Raw genomic sequence first — 23,508 nt, forward strand, 5'->3', positions numbered from 1 at the left:
CCTTAGAGAAAGAGACCTAGAAAAATAAATTGTGTTCTTTTCAGGTCACCACTTAGTTTGGTGGCAGAATCAAAATGAGAATAAAGACCCCCTGATTCTGTTCCAAGGGTGTTTTCAAACTGGAATCTTAGAGCTCCTCAAATTCCATACACCATAGAGTCTTTTTGCATGTTTTTATTTTGAGGATTAGCTGGAAAAAAAAAACCACTTTTGAAGACATTTTCTCAGTTGGGGAACATTGACCCCTGGAAGTTAAAGGACATAGTCTCAGAGGTCCATGAGATTTAATTCCGCTCCCCACTCCTTTAAAAGAGATCTGTGCAGTACTCTAGATTAAGAAACTCGGCATTGTGATGTTTTGCCAGTTTATCTGAGTAACCGAACAGTGCATGTTGTCCATGTACAGAAAACAGCACGTTCTTCCATTAGACCTGTGTTGTCCTGTACGGCAGCCTCCCATGTGTGGCTTTTGAACAGTGAAACTGTGGCTGCTTCAAACGGATATGTCCTGCAGTGGAAAGTGCATTCTAGATTTCAAAGACTTAGTACCAAAAAAAAGGGTAAAATATTTCATAATTATTTACTTTATTTTGAGTATCTGTTGAAGTGATCATATTTTTGTCAATTGGGCTACCTAAAAAATATTATTGGGGCTTCCCTGGTGGCACAGTGGTTGAGAGTCCGCCTGCCGATGCAGGGGACACGGGTTCGTGCCCCGGTCTGGGAAGATCCCACATGCCGCGGAGTGGCTGGGCCCGTGAGCCATGGCCGCTGAGCCTGCACATCCGGAGCCTGTGCTCCACAACAGGAGAGGCCACAGCGGTGAGAGGCCCGCGTACCGCAAAAAAAAAAAAAAAATATTAAAAGTAATTGCACCTCATTTTTCTTTTTAAAAATGTGGCTGCTTAGGTCACTAGAAAATTTAAAATTGTGTGTGTGGCTTGCATTGTTGGATGGTGCTGCAGTAAACCTGTTGCCTCTCCCAGGAGGAGAGGTGAAGGAATTGGTGAACATCACTGTGCAGGTGGGGTGATATGACAGCTACCTTCCACCATTTGGATGGCTCTCATTCATAAAAGAGATTCTCTCTGTTGTGTATTTCTCAGAAGGTGGAAGGAAGACAAATGGTAGAAATGTCAGGGTAATATAAGAAACACCTTTCTAAAACAGTTGTCCAGATATGGTTATGGGCTCTTTCTAGAGGTAGTGAATCCCTCATCATTATGCATAACTCAAGCAGAGGCTAGATAGCTGCTTAATAGGTTATTTGGAGAGAGCTCAGGTGGTTAAAATGAATTCCCCTTCCAATCCTGAGATTCTGATCCTGAAATAAAATCAGGCAGAGGGCTGGTTTTTACAGAAATATAAAATAGATGGGTTCTGTGGACAGGAGAAGAAAACAAAATTTACTTCACTCTTTGTTTCCTTTTCCTTTAAACTTTCATATGAATGTTTTTTAGGAGCTTTGAGGAGCTTTGCGTTCTTGGTTACAGACAACCGTTTGGTTCTCTAAGCCTGGTGCATCTGGTGAGCAGTGTGCATTGGTTAGGAATGTGCTTGCCAACAAGTCAAGCAAACAAACAAAATCCACCAAACTGACAATGGCAAAATAAGTAGAAACTTATTTCAATCATGTAACAGGAAGTCCGGAGGTCAGCTGCTTCTGGCATCGGTTCGTTGGCTCAAAGGCGTCAGGACAAGTGTCTCTGTTCTTCTCTTGGCTTTTGTTTTCCTTCTGGTAGCAAGATGGCTGCAACTACCAACAGTGCATCTGTAAGGCTGGAAGGTAGAGGAAGGAGTAGCTCCTGATGCGTCTGTCCGTTTTATCTGGAAAAGCAATAGTCTTTTCAGAAATTGCCAGCACACTTCCCCCTTTGTTTCAATGGCTAAAAGAGTCATATGGCCACGCCGCTCCCAAATCTGATTCAGGTGCTTTGGGGTCAAGAGGGAAGGACCATCATCCAGTGGCCACTGATGATTTTTGCCTGGGTCGAGTTTTATTCACCATCTCCTTTTTAGAGATGAGAAAACTGAGGACCAGAGACGTTCATGCCTTTGAACTTGTAGGATAGGACTAAGAGTTCTCACTTTGCCCCTTCTACCTCACTAACTTCGTTAGCAAGGACAGCATATTCCCCCCAAATGATAGGGCATGTTGGATATAATTGCCACTATCTTGGATCTTTTTAATGTAGGTTTAGACATTTTGTCTTTCTACGAAAGAATTTTGAGTAGGTGAATGTAACGTGTACAGTAAGGAACAGCCTTATAGTTTTTACGTTTGTCTCCCCATTAATTTGTTGAATTTCCCTATCAGTGTTCCCTGTGCTTCTCTTTTTAAACCAGTGGCCCATTATGAGTACGAGTGGAATAATATATGTGTAAGAATAAAACAATTTTAAGCCACCATGATTACTGGCAGTGTTCAGCTGAGTATCTGATTGTCACCAGCTGCTATACATACTCCTTGGATATGCAGTTGCATATTCTCAAACCGTTCTGCTTGGAAGGAAAAAAATATTATTGATGGATTAAAAAAATAAAAATTGAACCAGATTCCACTACCTCCTTTAAAGACTCAAGTCCCCCCCACCGCCTGCCTCCTTTCCTGCCCCATTGCTCCTAGCAAAATCCCTTGTGAACTACTTTGGGAAATGATGGTGGTGGCAGTGGTGCGTTGGTATTTGTGAGAGCAAGAAAATGAGAGGTTGGAAATATATAAGAAAATCAAGTTTTGCTGAAGAGGAGAATTGACCTGTGGAGTATTGTAAGGCAAAATGAGGTTGGTGTGTAATAATGGAAAGAATTTGATATATGAAATAGGGTCCATTGTGGGTTGAGAAGCTGGGGACATTTACTTTGACCATTTAGAGGGCAGAGAATTTGATAGGAAACTAGCTAGTTGTGGAATGCTTCCTCTGTCTATACATTATATATAACTCTCTCTTAATCCTTAAAAACCTCTCTCTATGAGGAAGGTATTTCCCGCATTTTGCAGGGGAGGAAGCTCAGAGAGATGAACTTTTCCAGGGTTTGAAAGCTAATACATCATGGTGTTGTTATTTAAACCCAAGGCTGACTCCAAGACCTGTGACTCTCCTACTGAGTTAGTCTGAATGTTTGCAAAATCTGCAGCTCTGATTGTTTTTGCGGTTAATGTTCTTGAACTGGCAACAAGTAAATAGTTTAGCTATTCGATGACTCTCTCAACTTTTTGGGTTTATTCAGTTGAGACCATGTATTATTTATTTGGAGCAATGTATTTTTACATTTAACTACATATTTGACTTTTCTCAGGTCTTACTTTTTGTATTAGTGAACCAAGCTTACTAGTACTCTTTTTTGGAGGGATACCTCTCTTATCAGGCAAAAATCTTATTCAGATAAACAAATACATGCCATGACAATAAAGAACTACAAGTTATTATTTTTCCCCATTCTTTTCTGCTGTGCATCTTACCAGGTAGAAGTTTAATTTTCATAGCAGGAAAGAACAAGTGAATTGTGGCATTTGAGATTAGACTGATAAGACAGTGAGTGACCTACAGCAGAGTAGTTAACAGAAAGGAACAGAATTGTTGCCGAAGACAGAGGAAGGTCTATTGTAACTGGAAGAGTCATCTTTGGCATTTGGCCATCTCAGTTGCATGATAACGCGAAGAAGCAGGAACCTTGGAATTGCTCTTCTTTATATTCCATTCCTGGATAATTACCAACCATACTCAGATCTTGAAAGATCCTTTTATTTTGTGATTGCATCTTTCAGCAACAACTCTTATTATCCTATTATGCAATTTGTCTCATTTAAGATGCTCAGGTGGGAAAACTTTCAGCCTCAGCATCTGTAAAGATCACTATGATTGAGCATTTTGTGGCACTTTCACTCACTTTGCTGTTGAGCAAGCAGGATTCAAGGCAGGTGAATTCTTTCCAGATGTGCTTTTGAATAACTGGACAGATCCCTGGGGTCTCTTCAGGATAACCCAAGTGACTGTGTATTCTTGCCCCCTTTGTCCACACATACCTTCCTGTGGTCACTCTGCAGAGGGCTCTGTAGTTGTGGGATGATTCCACAGCTCATACTGAATCCAGGAGGACAGGTAGATAGTCCTCCAAGCAGTGGATCCCCAAGCTTTCCTAGGTCTCCTTCTTTGGGTACCAGAACCCATCCCTCTCCAGGAGACACGCAGCAGTTTTGCTTTCATTTGCTTTGGCACCATTTTAGGCATGAAACGGAACCGTTTTCTCCCAGAACATAATGTCCCTGTGTAGAAGTGAGTGATAGCAGTGAGGAGTCTAGAGCCACGCCTGTTAGTAACTAATGCTGAATGACTCAACCTGACACTGATGGCCATCTCCTGAGGTTACTGAGGAGGGGAGGTATGGGAAGTGTGGTTCCTTTACCCACTGTGCCCAGCCCCTAACTCAGCGATGGGCTGCCAGGAGGGCTGAGCCAGTGGGAGAAGCCAGCACGTGGACAGGGTTTGCCGACGTGTCCTGATGTGGAAGACAGGGCACACCCAGCTCTGTATTAATGGCAGGCATTAGGTCTGAAGGACTGAATGCAGCTTCTAGATGTGCCTCCTCCTTGCCAGGCATGTTCAGGGGAGAAACTGGGACCCACCTTAGGGGTTGGCGTCAGCTCTTTATGAAGCTTTTCCTGACAATACTCTGTACTCCTGGAGGAGGACTTTGTGTTGTTCTCATGGGCTTGCCTCTAACACAGAACTTACGATGCTGTGTTATGCTTGTCTGTTTCCTTTTTTATCTCCCTAGACTGTGAACCCTTGAAGATAGGGATAGTATATCTTATCACTGTTTTAATTCTCAGTGCTTAGGTCATATTATGTGTTCACTAAATGTTTGTTAAATAAATGAAATAGTAACGTTCAGCCCCTTTATTCTGCACGGTACTCCATCCTGTCCAAGGACAGAATTTTATCAGAAATTATATTGATTATCCTCAGTTGGTACTCAGACTAATGAAATACAGTAGCATAGATATGAGTAGAGCTGAAAAATAAAGGTGATTATAAAATACATAGAAATAAACTTAGTAAGAATTGGGCACAATTTATGAGAAAAAGACTTCCAAACTTAGCTGAGGCATATAAAAGAACACTTGAATAAATAAACATATCATGTATATTGGTGAGAAGAGTTATTATAGTAAATGTATCAATATCATTTTTGTCCACATTAGTCTAAAATTTAATGCTATTCCAATAGAACTTGCAATGGGATGATTATTCTGTGGAACTTGATAAGTCCAGAATAATATTGTTTGAGACTAATGAAGAATGAAAAACAGGGGAGAGTTCATCTCATCACATATTAAGACATTGTAAAATATAGTAAATAAAAACAAAATAGCATATAAGATAGAAGGCAGTATAACCTGGATTCCAAAACTTGATGAAGACATTATAAGGAAAAAATATGGACTTCATTAACATAGATGTAAAAATCCTTAACAAAATAATAAGTTGAATCTAGCAAAATGAAAAAAGATAATGCATCATTACCAAATGAAGTTTATCTCAGAAGCTCAAGGTCAGTTTACCGTTTGAAAGCCATGTAATTTATCATGTTAACAGAATAAAAGAGAATTTAGAATTAGTCTAAAAACAGACTTGAGTATACATATGGAAACCTGGTACAAATCTACAATCCCTTATTTGAAACATTTGGGGCCAAACATGTTTCAGAATTTAGGGTTTTTAACAACATCTCATAGTCAAATTTGTGTTTGTTTCCACAGCAAAACTGATTAATAGTGACACTAAATGGAATAAATAAAGGCCAGAAATAGCATCAACATTACCTCAGGTAAGGCTTTGCTACCACATAATTTTGGCACCAAACTTTAGAAAACACAAACAGAAAGTTCTTTGTTTTCAAGAGCTTTATGATTTCAGAATCTCAGGGAAGGAATTATCAGCTTTTTAACATAAAGTTGGCACATTTCAAATCAGAGATGAAAGGACTTCTGAAGGGTGTTGGGATTACATACTAGTCATTTGAGAGAAAAAGAAATAAAGTTAAATCCCTGCTTTATAGCAAAATTAATTTTTTTGGCTGAGCCACACAGCTTGTGGGATCTTAGTTCCCCAAGCAGGGATTGAACCCAGGTCCTCAGCAGTGAGAGTGCAGAGTCCTAACCACTGGACTGCCAGGGAATTCCCAATGATTTATAGAGATTTTACTGTTAAAAAATTAAAGAATCTATAAAAGTGATAGAATAAACTATATACCCAGTCTTTATTTATAATCTTGTGATAGTGGAGATCTTCGTAAGCATTACACCAATGGTAGAAACTAAAGAATTAAAAAATAAAGAAGAAAAAGAAAAGAGAGATTAAACTATGTAAAAATTAACTTCTGTGCAACAAAGAACTCCATAATAAAGTTAAAAATGAATACCAACACGGGAAAAATGTTGGCATCATATATAATAGCAGCCAAAGAGTTATTACCCATAATTTATAACAAGCTCTTACAGATTAATAAACAAAAGATGAATTCTCCAGCACAAAAAAGGACCAATTATATGAAAAGGCAGTTTGCAAGAGAAGAAATACAAATGGCTGCCAATATTCTACCAGTACTCAGACAACAACTAGGACTACTACAGCTTCTGTAGCTACTGCAGCAGCTACAACCAGCCGCTACCATTTACTGAGTGTTTATTGTGCACCAGGGACTGGGCTAAGGGCTTTACACATAATGCTTAAGAAAATACTGAGACAGGTGTAATTATTTACCCTTTGCAATGAGGAGTACACGATATAGTGAGTCGAGGCAGCTTGTCCTAGGTCACACGTTTAGCAGGGCTTTTGTAATTCAGAACTGTTTGCCTCCAAAGCGCTTGCTTTTCAGTAGACACTGACTTACTGCCTCCATATATCAATGTACTTATGAAAAGAAAATCAAATGAAAGCAGCCTGAAGTTACCATTTGTTTTGTCTATCAGATTGGCAATGATTTGAAAAGAATACTCATTGCCAGGGAAGGTCAGGATGTGGAGAAGCCTGGTGGGAGTATCAATTGGCATGATCCTTCTGGAAGGCAGTTAGGCAATATGTATCAAAAGCCACATCCTTTGACATAGTGTTTCTACTTCTAGGAATTTATCTGAAAGGACTAATTTGACAAATACTCGTATGTACAAGGATATTCAATTCAATATTGTTTATAAAACCACAAGGTTGAAGGAAACTTACTTGTCCTTCAATGAAAGATTGGTTAAATCAGTTAGGGGAGAATTGATGATATAAAGCTATATTTATTAAATTTTGAACATTGTCCTATTCAAATTTATTATTGGATGGAAAAATAAAACAAAACAAAGCAGGTTGCAAAACAGTCCATGTGGTGCAACCCTATATTTGAGAAACTCAAATTGTTTATATATGCATGTATGCCAAGAAAAAAGTCTGGGACGTGGTGTTGACAGTGGTGTAATTATAAGTGATTTATTTTCTTTATATGTTTCTGCAATGTTTATTGATTTATTTTTTGCTGTTACACATATACTCTGATTTTTAAAAAGTACTTAAAAATACATATAATTTCCCCGTACTGATGGAACATCCCAACTTGAAGATTAAGCACAAAGTTCTGGGGATCTAATCCAGGTCTGTAAATTTACTTTGCTTTTGTTAGGGGGTATTTAGGTACTTTCCATACTTACATTTTACTCTTTGAAAGTTGACACGGGCATGAGTTTACCCATACACATGATTTCCCACATGTTTTTCAAAGAATTGCCAGATTTCTTTTTCACTGATTGTGTTTAAAGTCATAGTTTGCCAGCTCTTTGGTTTACAAAAGCCAGTCGGTGTGAAATTGACGTGAATAAACTTTTTAATAGATATAAGGAAGTCCTATTCATGTTTGCCCAATCAGTAGATCAAGGTCAGATTTCGTTATTGGGCTGACACCTTCTTAATAACAAGTGGAGGTTTTAAAAGTAGGCTTAACAAATGTAGCTGAGGAATCCTGCCCAAGGGAAAGGTTTAGAAAAGTATTTTTTCTGATAGGGAGGCGGCCATGTTGGGAATATCTTAAAAGGCTTGATATAACCTAGAATATACTATGAAACTGTGAAAACTAATATATGGCACGTGAGCAATTTGCACAGTGCTTTTCAACATCTTTCTAGCCACTCAGCATTGTTTAGTGATGAGAATTGTGGACTAAGGAGTGTACATTTTGGTGGTTTTTGAAGATTTGGATATAGGGATTTGAGTTCCACTTGACTGAACTGGCAGTTTAAGAAACAGATTTTTAAATTGCTTACCGAATGAAAAAGGAAAACACTTGTAGTGAAAATGCTGGTTGTAGATAGTTCTAAAGGCCATTTGGGGCAACAGAACGAGGTGACAATCACCGAGAAAGTGGTTAGTAATGGGCTCTTAGAGATAGTGTCTTAATGCAGTTGTTATTTTAAATTATCTTTAAAGTGGTTTATTGACCCTGTTTTTCTGTTTTGACATTCTCTTTCAAAGGTATATAAGTTACACCGATACTATTTGAATAGTGCAACTCTTATGTAGCAGTTAAAGAGGGTGCATTTTGGAGTCAGGCGGACCTGTGTTAAAATCCAAACTCTCCTGCATAGTAGTGTTTTGACCTTTGGCAAGTTACCCAGTCTCTCTAGGTCTCTCTCAGTTTCTTCATCTCAAAAATACCAACCTTACAGGGCTGTTGAGAAGATTAAGTGAGATAATTTTTATAAAGAGCTTAATAGCATCTGACACAAGTACATGCTTAGGTTGCTTTAATGATTATGTATAGTTCAATCTTATTTAGAATATTTTTATAATAATATGTAGTATAATGGAAAGAATGTATGTTGTACTGTCTAATGAACCCACATTTGAACCCTGGCTGTGCCCCTTAATAACCCCATAATCTTGGGCAAGTCACTTATGTGCTGAGCCCGAATTTTCTCCTCCATGAAACGGGGTCCTCCATAATGCTTACTTTGTCAGATGTTGTGAGGATTAGAGATGATAGGCCAAGTGTCAAACTCTGTGTTTGGAGCAAAGTAGGTATTCAGTGAATGGTAACTATTGTCATTGCTATGGAAGCTAATAAATATCAAAGAACCTCTTAAGGGCTTTTTATATTTTCCCTCTTTGTTTTTTACCTTTAGTTTCAATTCTTTAAGAAACTGGGTACACATAGCCAGGACTATGCAATATAAGAAAAGCTAAAGAAGTTATATAGAATTGATCATGTACTACATTCGGTAAACCAAAAGAGTAAGAGTCTGAAGTGATGGACTGTATTAATAGAGAAGGATGTGTACATAGTGCCTGGCCTTGGGGCCCTTGTCAGGGACTGGTCTCTCAGGAAGAAGCAGCATGAAGGGCAGTGGTTTCATTTCTCATAGTCGCCCCCTGTCACTTACTACACTGAGGACGTGTATGTCATGGGCTTCGGATCCTGTGCTGGCTGACCAACTGGCCAGTCCTCTAGAACAGCTGCTGGAGGTGCCTGGTGCACTGGCACTGAGGGCAGGCCCGGCTGGCTGGCAAGCACTTGTGATGTTATGCTAATGAGTCCTTCTGTGGAGGCTGTCCTCCCAGGTGGGCTTTGTCCACACACGGTCCATCTTGCTTCATATTTGCATGGTATGGTGCTTGTTGTATCCATTTGTCTGCCTGTCCTCCTGCCCTCCCTCCCTTCCATCCTTCTTTCCATCCATTCATCCTTCCTTCCATCCATCCGTCTATCCATCCATCCTCTAAGTGCTAGCTATAGCAGTGAAAAACAGATAAAATCCTTGCCTCAAGGATCTTACATTTTAGAGATTCAAAGCATATTTATTTATTTATTTACTTGTTTATTTATTTTAGGCTGCGTTGGGTCTTCGTTGCTGTGCGCAGGCTTTCTCTAGTTGCAGCGAGCAGGAACGGGGGCTACATTTTGTTCCGGTGTGCGGGCTTCTCATTGCGGGGGCTTCTCATTACAGAGGCTTCTCACTGCAGAGCATGGGCTCTAGGCGCGCAGGCTTCAGTAGTTGTGGCTCACGGGCTCTAGAGCGCAGGCTCAGTAGTTGTGGCGCACGGGCTTAGTTGCTTCGCGGCATGTGGGATCTTCCCGGACCAGGGCTCGAACCCGTGTCCCCTGCATTGGCAGGTAGATTCTTAACCACTGCGCCACCAGGGAAGCCCCTCAAAGCATTTTGAAATGTCAAATGTAGTATCTCATTTGCTTTTTACAGTGAATATGTGAGTTTTGAACTTTTTAGTACTTTTATTTGATAGATGAGGAAGTGGAGATATTTAGAGATTAAATGGCCTACCCGGGATAATAGTACTATGAGTAGAAACCCTTAGTTTTCATTCATGGTTTAGCACCCTTTCTCCTATGACGCTATGCTTTCTATTCTAAATATGTTTTCCTTTATCAGAGCACTTTTTCATACTGTTTTCTTCTTGATATATCAGTCACAGGTAGCCAAGGGAATTTGAGTTCAGTGGACAAGCTTTAACCTTTCAGTCTGTTCCTTTTGTTCTTAGGGTGAGATCTGAATCCAAACTGTCGTCTACAATGCCCTGAAGCATCTGGCTATGCCACCTTCCCAGCTTGTCTTGGGACACTTACCCTCTTATAACCTGCCTTCTTTCCTCACCTCAGAAGCATTGTGTTCTTTCCAACTTCAGGCCTTTGCATATTTTGTTCCCTCTGCTTGGAATGCTTCTCTCTGTTCCCCCTCCTGTCCCTCCATGCCCACCTTCATGGAGTTTCACTCAACTCATAGATCTCAGCTTTAATGCCACTTCTGCGGGGAGGCCTTCCTCATCCCCCAGCCAAAGGTCAGGTCCCTGTGCCATACATACTTTCTCACAGCATCCTGTGGTTTTTCTTCGTAACAAGCCTATCACAATCCATGGATTTGTTTGCTGCCTTCCTCCCGTCTTGGAATGGTTAGAAGATAAGCTCTATGAGGGCAGGAGCTCTGGTTATCTTGTTTCCACTACTGTTTCCCCAGCTAGCACTGGGCCTTATATTAGATGCTCCAAAAATATGGAATGGAGAGTGCCTGGAGCAAATTTATGGTTTGTTCAATTTCACATCCCTCTGGAATCTGATTCTAACAATGAAGGCAGTTTATGAAACGGTGTAGGTTACTCATGTTTCATTAACGTTTAAATAAGGAATGGGAAAGCAACTACTAAGGTTTGGAAAGTTAGTAAAGTGGCAGCAAAAAGTGACAAAGGGGAGAAACAAAACTCCATACAGAGCCTGGGGGAAAAGAGAATAAAACAAGTTATTTGTTTTTGTGTCCCTTTCCCACTAAACTTTGAGCAATTTGAAGTCAAGCACCAGAACTTGTTTATGTTTTATATTCTGAAAGGAAGTACAGTGCCTGGCTCATAGTAGCTCTTGAATAAATGTTGAATGAATGAATGAATGAATGATATACTTCTTACCTTTGAAGCTGCCTTCTTGTGTTCTTAATGCTGAAATTAGAAATAGGAATAGTATGATTTATAGAAAGAATACTGGATTTAGAACCAGATAGATACAGGTTTAAAACCACATTGAGAATGGGAATAAGTATGCCTACCAAGTGGGCTTATTGGGAGGGTGGTGTATAAAGTGACTGGCACATGTAAGAGGTCCTCGAGAGATCTTAGCTCCCCTTTTCTGCCTCTCTCCCTTTGATCTAGTCCCAGAAAAACTTTTGAGGATTATGGTACCTAAATTGTTAAAATAAATAAAGAGAACTTCAAAGAAAATCATGCCACTGGAGCTATGACATGAATCAGTACGTGGCACTCACATTTATCAGAGCAAGCATGACGCTAGATGCTTAAACAGCAATGCAGGACGTTGTGTAGGAATTGGAGAATAGTGTTCTTATTATTCTTGTCTGTGGTCAGCCTGTTACTAGAAAAAGAAACCAAAATGATTTCTAAGGTCCTTAGGTTCAAACCTTTCTGTTTTGACCTCCGTCATTTATGTTTTTCCCATCTTTACTTACAAACATCACCTAACCCCAGCTCTTCCTCAGATTCTTTCTTCTAATAGTTTTATTTTGTTCTCCACAGTAAATTCTCTCTTTTATTTCCATCAATGGCATTTCAAATACTTTTGATGGGTGGATGGAAGGTGTGTTAAATTTAGGTAGATCCACCAATTTCCTTGAGTTCCACACTGATTTCTTTTAGGATGTGACTAGGTAGCCCGATTATTCTCCCGTACCCCAGCTCCCATCCCCATTATGATACAGAGGACAGAGAAGTGTGACCAGTTTTTCTTTTTCCTCTGAGGATAGAGCAAGAACAAATGGTTTCAGACTACAGCAGGACAGAGTTTGGATCAACCAGCAGGATGTATATGAGCCTTGCACTGGGCTCATTACGTTTAAAAGCTAGAAGTCATTTTACAGCCACATGAGGTTAGTTCTCGTTTATAGCACCTGTTTTTTTTCATGCAAAATATGCAAGGCTCTGGAGGTACAAAAACAATTAGTTCCTCGAGGAGTTTGAGTCCAGCAGGGGAGACAGATGCATGAACAGACATGGTGCTCTCTGATAGAGGCAGTGCAGGTACGTATACAAGTGACACAGGAGGCAGAGATGGACTCAGATGTGGGACAGGTGAGGAGTGGTGGCATAGGCCGCCTGCTGAAGAGTAGAGCTCACTGTGTGGACGGGGTTGGAGAGGCTGTTCTAACTAGAGGAAAAAGCGCGTGGAGAGACACAGAGACATGTACTAGCATGGCGGGTGCAGGGAACTCCAAGTAATTAGATATTGTTTGATTGTCAAGTACGAAGCCTGTTGTGGTGAAGTCTGGCAATGCCAAGGTAGGTTATAGAATTTCTTTCTTTGAAATCTTAAAAATCAAAATGAAGCACTTATGTCTGCTTAGGATGGTTTGGGTAGTATTTTTGCCAGAGGTAGAGGCATATACTGTATGTGTCAGAGAAAGGTCAATGACTATTTCTGTAAATGTTGAAGTTGTATTAAATAATTTAAGAGAAAGGACTCAAACTTTGCACTTTACTGTATTTGCTATTCTGGGATGTACAGTTTTCAAGTCACTTAACTAAGGCACTCTGTTTTGTGGAACTCTTCTCCCTCTTCATGAAACAAATGCATTCATAAAAAGCAGTAGAAATTCAGTGTCCCCCTTTCTCCATTGGAGGGGTGTTTTCTTTTGGAGCAGAGGTAGTTCCCAGGGAATCAGTGTAAGAGTCAGAAAAAAAATGGAGGGTGGCCTCTCCTGGGCCACTCTTGGCTGCCTGGGAGTGAAATGGAACCGCGGATATTGTGTACCTTTAAATCGTCCATGTTGCCTGTTTCACGGCCTCCCCAGGCCAAGGAACTGGCTAGTCAGTTTCTAGTTCTCAGAACTGGAGCAGGACTGCTGTGCTTGCAGTTGCATGCTTTTTATGGAAAAGGGAATGTTGTTTAGGGAATTTAGGCAGCTGGAACCTGCCACATTAGCAATTTGGACTAAGGAAAAATTTCAGAGTGAGAAAATACAGCTTATTATATAATTTCACTTGGGTATTTAGGAGGCTGAGAGGGGAGATGAGAGTATTATGAAGGCAAGTAGGAGAGTTTCATAAACAGCTCCCTCCCTCTCTATTCCTTTTTACTGTAAGAGCTGGATTTAAATAGGGTGATCACGTGGCCCATTTTGAAAAGGGCAGTCATGTTCTTCTGCTGTTTCTTAGCTGTTTTGTCAGTTGGAGCAAAACAACAGCGCTGCTCACTTTTTGCAGGGTTAGAGGAAAAAGGAAGGGCTGGCAGAAGAATGGGGTGGGAAGCTAGAGGAGAGAGGAGAGGCCAAGAGTGTCAGACTGTGGGGACGAGGACCTGAAGGAGGCCACTTCGGCCTCAGGGATGGGGCCTGGAACTCTGCCTTTTTGAAGCCTGTTGACGATCTCATCCTAATTTAGCCTTTTGTGGAATCTTCCATGAGATGTGGTTGCCAACTTCAGCCTTCCTAGAGAATAGAGCCTGCTGAATCTGTTATGAAGTCTACCCAGAAGAGTTGGCAAAGCAGGCCCCCTCCTTAGAACCAGGATAACACTGACAGAAGGTGAAAGTCCGCTCCTCCTTTAAGAAAACACAGTCAGTGCCTCACACCTGTTTCACCGCACTGCACAAAAGAAAAAAAAAAACCACCGGCCCTCAGCAAAAACTAAAACTGACGTCACTGTAACCTTTGGTTATTCTTTTTTTGTGCGTAAAGTGTCAACCTCTTGTTTTATCTTGTAAACAATGGAAATCTTATTTCTTTCCAGAAAATTACAAAAGGTAACAGGGACCAGATTCAAACAGAATAAAAATCATAAGTAACCCAGAGAGTCTGGCTTAAAAAAAGAAAAAAAGGAAAAAGAAAGAAAAAAGAACGTGTCCTCTCGGCCTTAAAACTTGTCTTAAAGGGAAATCATTTAGGTTCCTGGTGGCTTCTTTCTTCATCATACTAACTTCTGTTAGCAAAGTGTGATTTTGAAAGGATGCAGGGAGCTTGGGAAAAGAGAGCTTTATATATTTTTTGTTTTTCCCTTTCTTCTCCCAGCAAAATACAAAGGTATCTGACCGTAGAGATGCTTAAACTGAGCTATTCTGATTGACAATGGTCAGGACATGGAAGTGTGGTGCCCCGGGATGGGCAGCTGCCCGGATAAAGGACCTGGCTGGCTGTATTTTCCACCTCTCTCTCCTACACCCAAACGGGGAGATTTGAGCAGTGGTTAATGTAGCCTCTTCTCCTTTTAAAAAAATGCGTCCCGTGCTCATTTCCAACACAGATTTGAGGTTGTTACTCGCTTATCTTAACAGAACATGTGTCTTGAAAGTATTATTTAATATAGAATATAATGTTATTTAGATCTTATTAAATTATCCTGTTTTTAGGGTATGCCAATGGACTAAATTTGTCTGAAGTACTGAGATTTAGATTATCTAACTTTTATTGGCATTGGAGGATTTCTGTAAAAAAAAAGCTGTTGAGATTAAATATCAATATCATATAAATCTTTCTAGGAAAATATAATCGAAAGCATCAGGGCTCCTACAGTTGGTGGTTTCTGTTATCTTGGTTCACAGAGCTATGACAATGTCATTGAATTTCAAGAATTCAAAAAGATAAAAATAAAACTCATAGTTTTGAGATGGAGAAAGAGAAAGATCCTGGAAGTTGTCTTCGTTTTTAAAATAGTCATTCTCACCTTAAAAGTACAAAAACTATTTTTCATTTATTAAGAAAAAACCCTGCCAGCTTATACTCCTGAATTAATGCAAAGACCAGTATTTTATAAATAAACACTACTAATAATTGTGGAGGCTACTGTTGACAACTCTGCTTTTGATTTATTGCAAATATGCCTTCAATTTTCTTCCTCATTACCAACGACCTTCTTTAATTATAATAGGACTTTCATACAATATTTGTATTGTTTATTTTGAAGCATCTAACTTTAAAAGAAGTTTACTGATTTTTATGGCAAAAAATACAAATGTTTTTATTTTAGGATACAGACCATAAACTAAAACGTTACTGGGGGAGTTTGGCCAAAGATACAAAAATATATGGGAGGAAAAGTATACTTGCCTAATACTGTGCACATTTTTACAACAGAGCAAATGACATCTGGATTTAGAGTTTTAACTAGTAGTAACCTCATTTGTTTAGTAATGACTTTTAAAATAGAAAAAGAAAAATCTGCCGAAGCAGACCAGGCACTTACTAGATATTGAACTTGGATGAGCTGAAGTTAGTGAAGCAGGGTAATTAGAATAACTTTATCAACATCTAAATATTTCTCCTTTTCTTTAACATTTCAATTAAGTGTGAAGAAGTCCCAGAAATGAGATACCCATTAGCTACATGAAAGGAATTCTGAGGATTATAAGCTAGCCACACTTTTCTATGGCATGAATACTGCTTTTTTCTTTCTTTCTTTTTTTTTAAAAATAATTTGGAGGGGATTTTAAAATTTGTTAAGCTTCCCTAACGCTGTGGTTTACCACAGGTTTTGCTTTTAATAAGAAAAAAGAAAAACTTTTAAAAGAAGCTATCTGAATCAATTCATTTTTGTTTGTAGTCAGTCATTTTTGTTTGTTACTGTGATTAAAAATAAGTGGACTATATTTCTGTGAAAACCACGTTCTTAATGTCAGTACCTACCTAGAAAATATAGGAGTCATACTTGATCATTCCTAATCATTTTGAAATTCTCTGGTCATTTTTTTTAGGGCCAGCATTGACTAATAATAATTGTGTGGCTCGTTATTTATTCTTGTCAGAGTAGTTTAGTTATTTTTGTATAACTATAGTTTTTTCAAACTAGTTGGAAATGATTCTACTTGTGATTATCAAAGTATGTACATTTGGTAATTTTGTTGTATAAAATACTTAATACCTGTTCAAATCTGTTTGAGTTTCGGTTTTAAAACAGCTCTGTAGTTTGGTGAGTCCTGCAAAGATTCCGGCTTTCTCCGTGGCCTGCCAGCCAAATAATTTTTGCAGCATTTTCCTTTGCTTTCTTATAAACATTTAAAAAATTTCCTTGCTTTTTCGTAAGTTCAACGGTTACGTTAGAAAGCACTGAAGTTGCTATGAAATTGCCCTTTAGTTTTTCATATATTAGGGAGGAATGATAGATTTTTGCATATCCCCTGTAAGTTGTTAAAACAAATACTGAGGGCTGCTATTCTCATGGAGCTGTATACTTGCCCTATTACAGATGAAATGATTACGCCTGACTGTATTGCTTTAAAATGAGTTTTGTTGCTTTCACGCTTAGGCAAAGATATTTAAATTTATTTTTGTTCAGTGTATCATGTAATATACTTCTCCCCCGTCTTGTGCTCCCAAATTTGGGATAAGCATTGAATCCTTTTTGGGCTGCAGGTTGCTGTCTGATTTACTAGAAAGCGTGATGCGTGTAAAATAGTGGCTAATGATTATGGAGTCCCACCTTAAAGGTTATCAAGAGAAAAAGTTAAAATATCAAGGAAGGTGCTACTACAGTCAAAACCTTATTTCCTCTGTAAAACCGTGGTATCTCATAGGAAGCCTTGGATCTTATTCTCAGCTACCAAAAATGTTTAAATATGAAAGTAAAGATGACACGAGACTGTAGTACATTGTTCTTAAGGCCCACTGTTCTCAAGGTGCATGGTTATTAATCTTGGTTTGAATGTATAAATTATATAAGATTAATTTGCAGATAGGGTCGATGGAGGTTAGTACATGGGGTTTTAGAATGAGGAAGCTGATAAGGTATTACTCATCAGCCTTTCTGCTTCCGTTTTTGACGCTTTGGAAATGCTGTTAGTTTTACTTTTCTGTGTTCTTAAAGCTGTGGTCAAAGTAAGTAGGCTCAGAGATAAAACTTACATTATTTTCTCCTTTGTAAAATAAGGGGGCTGGACCGTGCTCTTTCTAGGCAGTTTCCAGAGATGTGAATCTCTGGATTCTGAACTCTCACTACTCTTTCGGAGCTCTACCTTTCTACTCTGCACGCCCTGCTTTTTGTTATCTGATTTGCAAGTCAGTGTTATGGAAAGTCTCTATTGTAATGCAGACAGCCTCAGCTTCAGGTCCCAGCTGATATCAACAACCCAAACCCGCTATTCAAACCACCTCGGAAAGAAAAATCGTTTTAAAAGATGGCAAACTTTGCTTTCATGTTCACCCAAAACGAAGTTCTCGAGCAGCATCTGGCTGTGCAGAGTAATCCAATCTATTTTAACGCAAAGATTTTCCAAGAAGGCAGGAAACAGTCAAGGGGAAGGCTTTCAGGCATCTGCTGTTTCGTTTCCAGATCCCTTGTGTTAATTTAATGTTTCTAGGGAACCAGGCTCTTTCTTTTTTCTCAGAATCCCTTCTCTAGGAACTGGTGAGTGCGGTGGCGCTGTGCGAATAGCAGATAAAGCAGAGAGCTTGGCTGGGGCGCTCCGCGGTCCTTTGCAGCCTGGTCATCCCGCCACCCCGGGGGCGCCCTGGGTGTGATCTGCGGGTGACTCGGCAGTTTCCCTTCGTTCCTTGCATCTTACGCAAAGGCGGCGCCCGGAGTGACAGAGGTATACTTGAAAGACGTGTTTACTTGCATTTGCCCAATTTGGCCTTAGTGAAAGGTAGCTAGGAAGCGACTGGCTCTTCCTCGCTCTACCAAAACCAGGGAAACTCAGCCAATCTCCAGGAAACAAACCAAACCAAACACAAACCTGAGTGAAGTGTGAATCTTGCATTAAACACTTGGATTTGTGTTCGTGAAGAGAATCCCGGGAAAATTGGCGTTCCTTTCAACAGCCTGCTGCCCATCCTCGGTAAATTAGCAATCACAGGTTGCCGGGAAATTTCTTGTCCTTGTGTGATGAGCAGGTTCGGCAGATTTTGTTTTGAAGGGGCAGACTGTGCTAGTGGAGTCAGGTGTTTGTGCGGCGCCGGAATATTAACACCTTGTGTTCCGGGGCCCTTATCTTCCGGGCAGGGACTCTTTCCCATTCTCGTCTCCCACTTCAGAACCAGAAGGATGCATCCGAACGTCGCCTTTGAAAAGGAATTCTGTAGAATCAAAAACAAAAAAAGGCTGTCCTTCAAAATAGTTTCGTTTTTGGATATTCGTATCTGCCTAGAAACTTAGAATGCTAGTAATTCATGTTGCTGTGAGAATTGCCCTGGTACCTAATGTTAAAGTTTAATGTGTTCACATGTAACTTACCTAGTACTCCGATAATGCCAGTATTCGTATAGCAGCCAATCTAACTATGTTACTAAGTTGTTGGAATCACAGAATTTGAGTTCGAATGGAGTGTAGAGGTCATTTAGGCCAATTTTTAAATGGAATTGTAAGAATCTCTTTTATAACATTTCTGACCACTTTTTGAGGCATTCCATTCTGTGGCTGGAGAGCTGTAATTATTAAAATGTTATTCCTTTTATTAAATTGAATTCTCTCCTTGGTTCTTGTTCTCCTTTAAATAATAAAAGCCTAAACACCTTTTTTTCATATATTTTAGTGAGTGTGGTATATACTTGAAGATCATGATAAGACAAGAGATTAGCTTCATAGTAATGATAACCACATTTTGGGCTCCAAATTCTTGCTTTGTGCCTTATGAATCTTCTTTTGAACTGCTTAGAAACAACGGCAGAACTTCCCATTTCAAGGTAGTACTTGAGATTAAGCAATAAAATGATATATTGGCAACAGTTTTCATTTTAAAAATCCCTTTGATTTGATACTTATATCCTAATTTTCTGTTATGGTCGTTTTTGGTTTACTTTTAGTTTTCTATGGAATGTTCTGTGCTTTAGCCGAAATCATTAAATAAAGATAAATAAGTTTACTAGACTCAGAAATGTGCATCTTTTGGCTCTTTTTTGCTTTACCTCTGTATTAGTTTTCTATTGCTGCTATAACAAATCACCACAAAGTTAGTAGCTTACAACAAAACCCATTTATTATCTCACCTTCCTATGGGTCTGAGCTTTGGGCACAGTATGGCTCTTCTGGGTTCTCTGTTCATGTCCTCACAAGGCCCCATGTCAAGATATCAGCAGGTCTGGACTCTTACCTGTAGGTCCTGGGGGAGAATTCAGTTCCATGTGGTTGTAGGACTGATGTCCCATTTCCTTGCTAGCTGGTCTTCCTCAGCTCCACATTCCTTAACTCATACTCCACCACCCCCCATCTTCAGAGTCAATAATAGTGTGTGGAATCCTTTTGCTTTGAATATCTCTGCCTTCCCCTTCTGTTTCGTTCGTATGCTTTTAAAGGACTCATGCAATTCCATTGGGCCCACCTGGATAAAGTCAAATGATTAGTAACCTTAATTACCCAGCAAATTCTTTTCACAGCAGTACCTGACTTAGTGCTTGATTTATGACTATGGGGATGGGAATCTTGGGGGCACATCTTTAGAATTCTGCTTACCATATCCTTCTAGGTACAGCTTTCCTGGGATGGTTATAGTCATAATCCAACATTTTAAAGAGATTTTAAGCATCTTAATTCTCAAAATTTTGCAAAGTGAAATTAGACCTGAAAAAGTCAGGTAGCATTAAATATTACTTACAAAGAATTTTTAGAGGTTTAATGAAACAATAAATGCTTTTTTTAAAAAAATTCAAACTTCTATGTTGCAAAACCTTTCCCAATCTTCTTGTTTTGGGCATTGTATTAAGATAGCATCAGATAGAAGTCAGTTTGTAGTACCAATACTATATATACTACTAATAATTGCATTTAAGAAAGATTGGTTTTCCTCTGCAGTCTCATTTCAGCCTTGGAGAGTTTTTGATATATTCAAATAGAATTCTACTAGGATCCAATTTTGGCTAAGAAACCGGGTCCCATGACCTAGCTGCCACTTACTCATACCTAAAATGTGCTTGAATATGCAACTTCCTAATTGTAGGGCACATGTAAACCCCCTCCTCACTTTTTGTAGAGCTGCATAGTTCTTACAGCTTGGGGTCAGGGGAGTGCAGGCTTACATTATGCATTCTAATTTACTATTTATGAATCCTGATTACCATTCGTTATTTAAATTCTAATTTTTCCTTTCAGAGGTTTTAACTAGACAACTGTTCAGAAGTACGGATTATACATGGGGAAATTCTAGTGCTTTGGAGCTACTGAAAAGAAAAGGCTGATCATCAGATGCAGCAGTAAAACAGAAAGTGTTGGCTCTTGGGGAGTTTTGTGAATACGCTTTAGGACTTTGTCACCTTCTTCCAGCAACTCCAGCAAGTAGGGGGCCTGGTGCAAGAAGTGGCGATCTGCCAGTTTCAGGCTCAGACGTGGTGCTGTGAGACATAACTGATGGTCTGGAGATACAGGGCAGAGGGATAGGCAGCACGTATGCTGAGACTTGAAACTCGTGCCTCCTTAGCCCTCGGGGTGAGGTGATGATCAAATCACAACCACACATCTCGGGTGACTATATATTTGAAACACGCAATTTAGCTAAGGTGCTTCTTTTGCTTTCCCTGATTTATGATTATTTTCATGTAATGAATGATGGTCATGGGCATTCTGATATAGAAGGTTTTAATTAGGGCTCAGGATCTGTGCAATTAATCAAGCAAAATGATTTAGAGTTCTGTTATTACTGAAGTCTTTTCAGCTGGAATTAAGTGGATCCACACCAGTGCATTATTAAGCATACAGTTACTTATTGGTTTATTTATCTGGACTCCACCTTATTATAAAAAGATTTTGAGGAAATTTACACATACATACATACCCACCACCACCACCACATAAAATAAGTAGATGAAGAAATTAGGCAAAAGGAAAATAAAATTAGGAGAAAAATAACAAGGCTGCTTTGGGTAGGTTTAATGCAAAGAAAATATAGTATAAAATTCTATACAGGTGCTAGAACTAGGCTATAAATTTGGCTCTGATTTTTTTTCTAGCAGCCAAAACAAAATGGCAGCAAAGTAATCAGCTATAGGATTCATCACATTCATAAAATGATTATAAGAAGATTGGAATTTTCCTTTGAACTCATCTTGTGTTGAAAGGGACATTTTATGCTTTCCTTCTGCTAGAAAGGTTAGCTTTGAATTGCAATTAAACTTATAAAAACATAATTTTGGCAGAAATAAGAATGAACAGAATGGCAGAATGGGAGCAGTTAGCAGGATTTCTAGTATTCCCTCTCTTTTTCTTGGTTCATGTTCTAATGTTCCAGTGCTCTCCTCAGTGCACAGAGAGGTCCAAGAAGATTAGCCGTTCTTTTTGGAAGCTGAAGACTTCCCTGAAGATTCTGTGAGAATGGGAAGCAGAATCTGATTTTTTTTTTTTTTCAGAATGGAAACCTTTTATCATGAAGAATTTTTTCTTTATTGTATACTTTTATATAGTTTCCAACCCATGAATTAGTGGTGTTCCAAAAGTTCATTTTTAAGTTGCTTGTTTGAAATTAAGAATATATTTTCCCAAAGAAATGATGTTGTCTGCGACCTAATTTCAGACTTGCAATGAACCCAGGGTTCAAGGAGGTTAAATCTGAATAAATACAGGTCTTCAATTCTGTATTCAAAACCTTTGAGGCCAGATTTGCTGACTTTGAGTTTTGTTTTGTTTTGTATTTTGAGAAGGATAATATTGTGCGTATACCCATTATTACGTCGCACTGCAGTGTGGTCTGGAGCAGGATCCTATAATCAAACACATTAATACTTCTGCAGTGAAACTGATGAATATTCACACTCAGTGGGATAAATAAAAACTATAAATAGCCTCATGTCAGTTCAGGTCGGGTTTTGTCTCCAAATGAATTCAGACCAAATGAGTTCAGGTCAGGTCAGGTTTTGCTGCCAAATGAGTTATGAAAAAACTTCTGGTTTTCAGAGCGTTTTGGATTTCAGATTAGTGTATCTCTATTATACATTTTTTTAATAAAAAAGCCACTGGTATTATAAACTCTAACCACAATGTAATGTTCTTTTATGGAAAAATGTGTTGAATTCCAATTAGGAAAACCAGAAAGCCATCACTATATCGCAGCCGTACAGCAAGAATGAAGTGTTTCCATTAGGCAGGACTCAGAGCAGAAATGCCCTCCTGTGTAACCCAGGAGAGGGCACTTGTCAGGCAGCTGCTAGTGAAGGTTCAAGATCAAGGGCAGGGGACTGGTAAGAAGTATGAGAGAAGGGAGGTGGGAGAACAAGGTGGGACTTCCCCTTCTATTATTCATTTCTCCCCCCCCTTAACTCTTCCTTTCCTGTTAATGCAGGGAGCCCGACAGTGATATGAGGCGTGGCATTTCCCTCCCCTCCACTCCCACCCTTTCCCCAAAACTGCCTATAAAGACACCAAATGGTGTCAGAAATAATAAAGCTTCTAAAGGTAGTTAAACTTATGTGTAGATCTTGCCTCTGCCACCCTCTAGCTGTGTGACCTTAGGTGGTTTGCTCAACTTGTGAAATAAAAAAAAGAAAAAATCCGATCTGCTTCCTAGGGTGGTTGAGAAGACATTAGGTTCTGAAGTCAGTGTGCTGTTATGTGCAAGTGCCTCACACAGAATGGAGCTCAATAAACGGTGGCATCCTTCACCGTTGTGGTCCCCTCACATATCTTCTGGTAATTCTTTCCTTCTCCCCCTGAACATTGGCTGAGAAGCAGGGAGCCAGGACCCAGTGGAGATGCAGTGTATCTGTGAGCAGGAGGGGACAAGCTTCTCAGGTGATGAGTATGGCGGTTGTGATGGAGAAGTGCTCTGCAAAGGCACGAAGGCCCCAAAGTGTAGGCATTTGTATCTGGCTCAACCAAGGCATCCAGTCCCTCTTTAGGGTCTGATCTAGGCTTGGTAAACCCTCAGACTTGGAAGTTTCTGGAAGAAAAAATCATCTGCAGGCACTTGTGGGAGTTAGGCTGGAACCAGTTATCTTTGGAGTTTACCTGAAAGCTGTTTGCAGCCATGAGGGTTGATATTGCCCCATGGGCCAGGCTCAACAGGAGTAGAAATAAGACTTTCAAGAAGCCACTAGAAATTTCACAGCTATTC

The 23,508-nt window shown here is 39.5% G+C and overlaps 1 protein-coding gene across 3 annotated transcripts in view; it reads left to right on the forward strand.

Annotated features, from left to right (window-relative positions):
* Positions 1–23,508, forward strand: part of CRADD (CASP2 and RIPK1 domain containing adaptor with death domain) — a 194,302-nt gene that overhangs the window by 32,064 nt on the left and 138,730 nt on the right. For 2 of the 3 annotated variants that reach the window (XM_067697551.1, XM_067697553.1), the window contains exon 3: positions 5,762–5,829. The exons of the other annotated variant lie outside the window; for it this stretch is intronic. In XM_067697551.1, coding sequence (XP_067553652.1) covers positions 5,762–5,799 — 38 coding nt within the window. In that variant the 3' untranslated portion in view covers positions 5,800–5,829. The remainder of the gene's footprint in view (positions 1–5,761; positions 5,830–23,508) is intronic. 3 annotated transcript variants of the gene reach the window in all.

This window comes from Pseudorca crassidens, chromosome 11 (assembly GCF_039906515.1).
Source record: "Pseudorca crassidens isolate mPseCra1 chromosome 11, mPseCra1.hap1, whole genome shotgun sequence".
Taxonomy (NCBI): Eukaryota; Metazoa; Chordata; class Mammalia; order Artiodactyla; family Delphinidae; genus Pseudorca; species Pseudorca crassidens.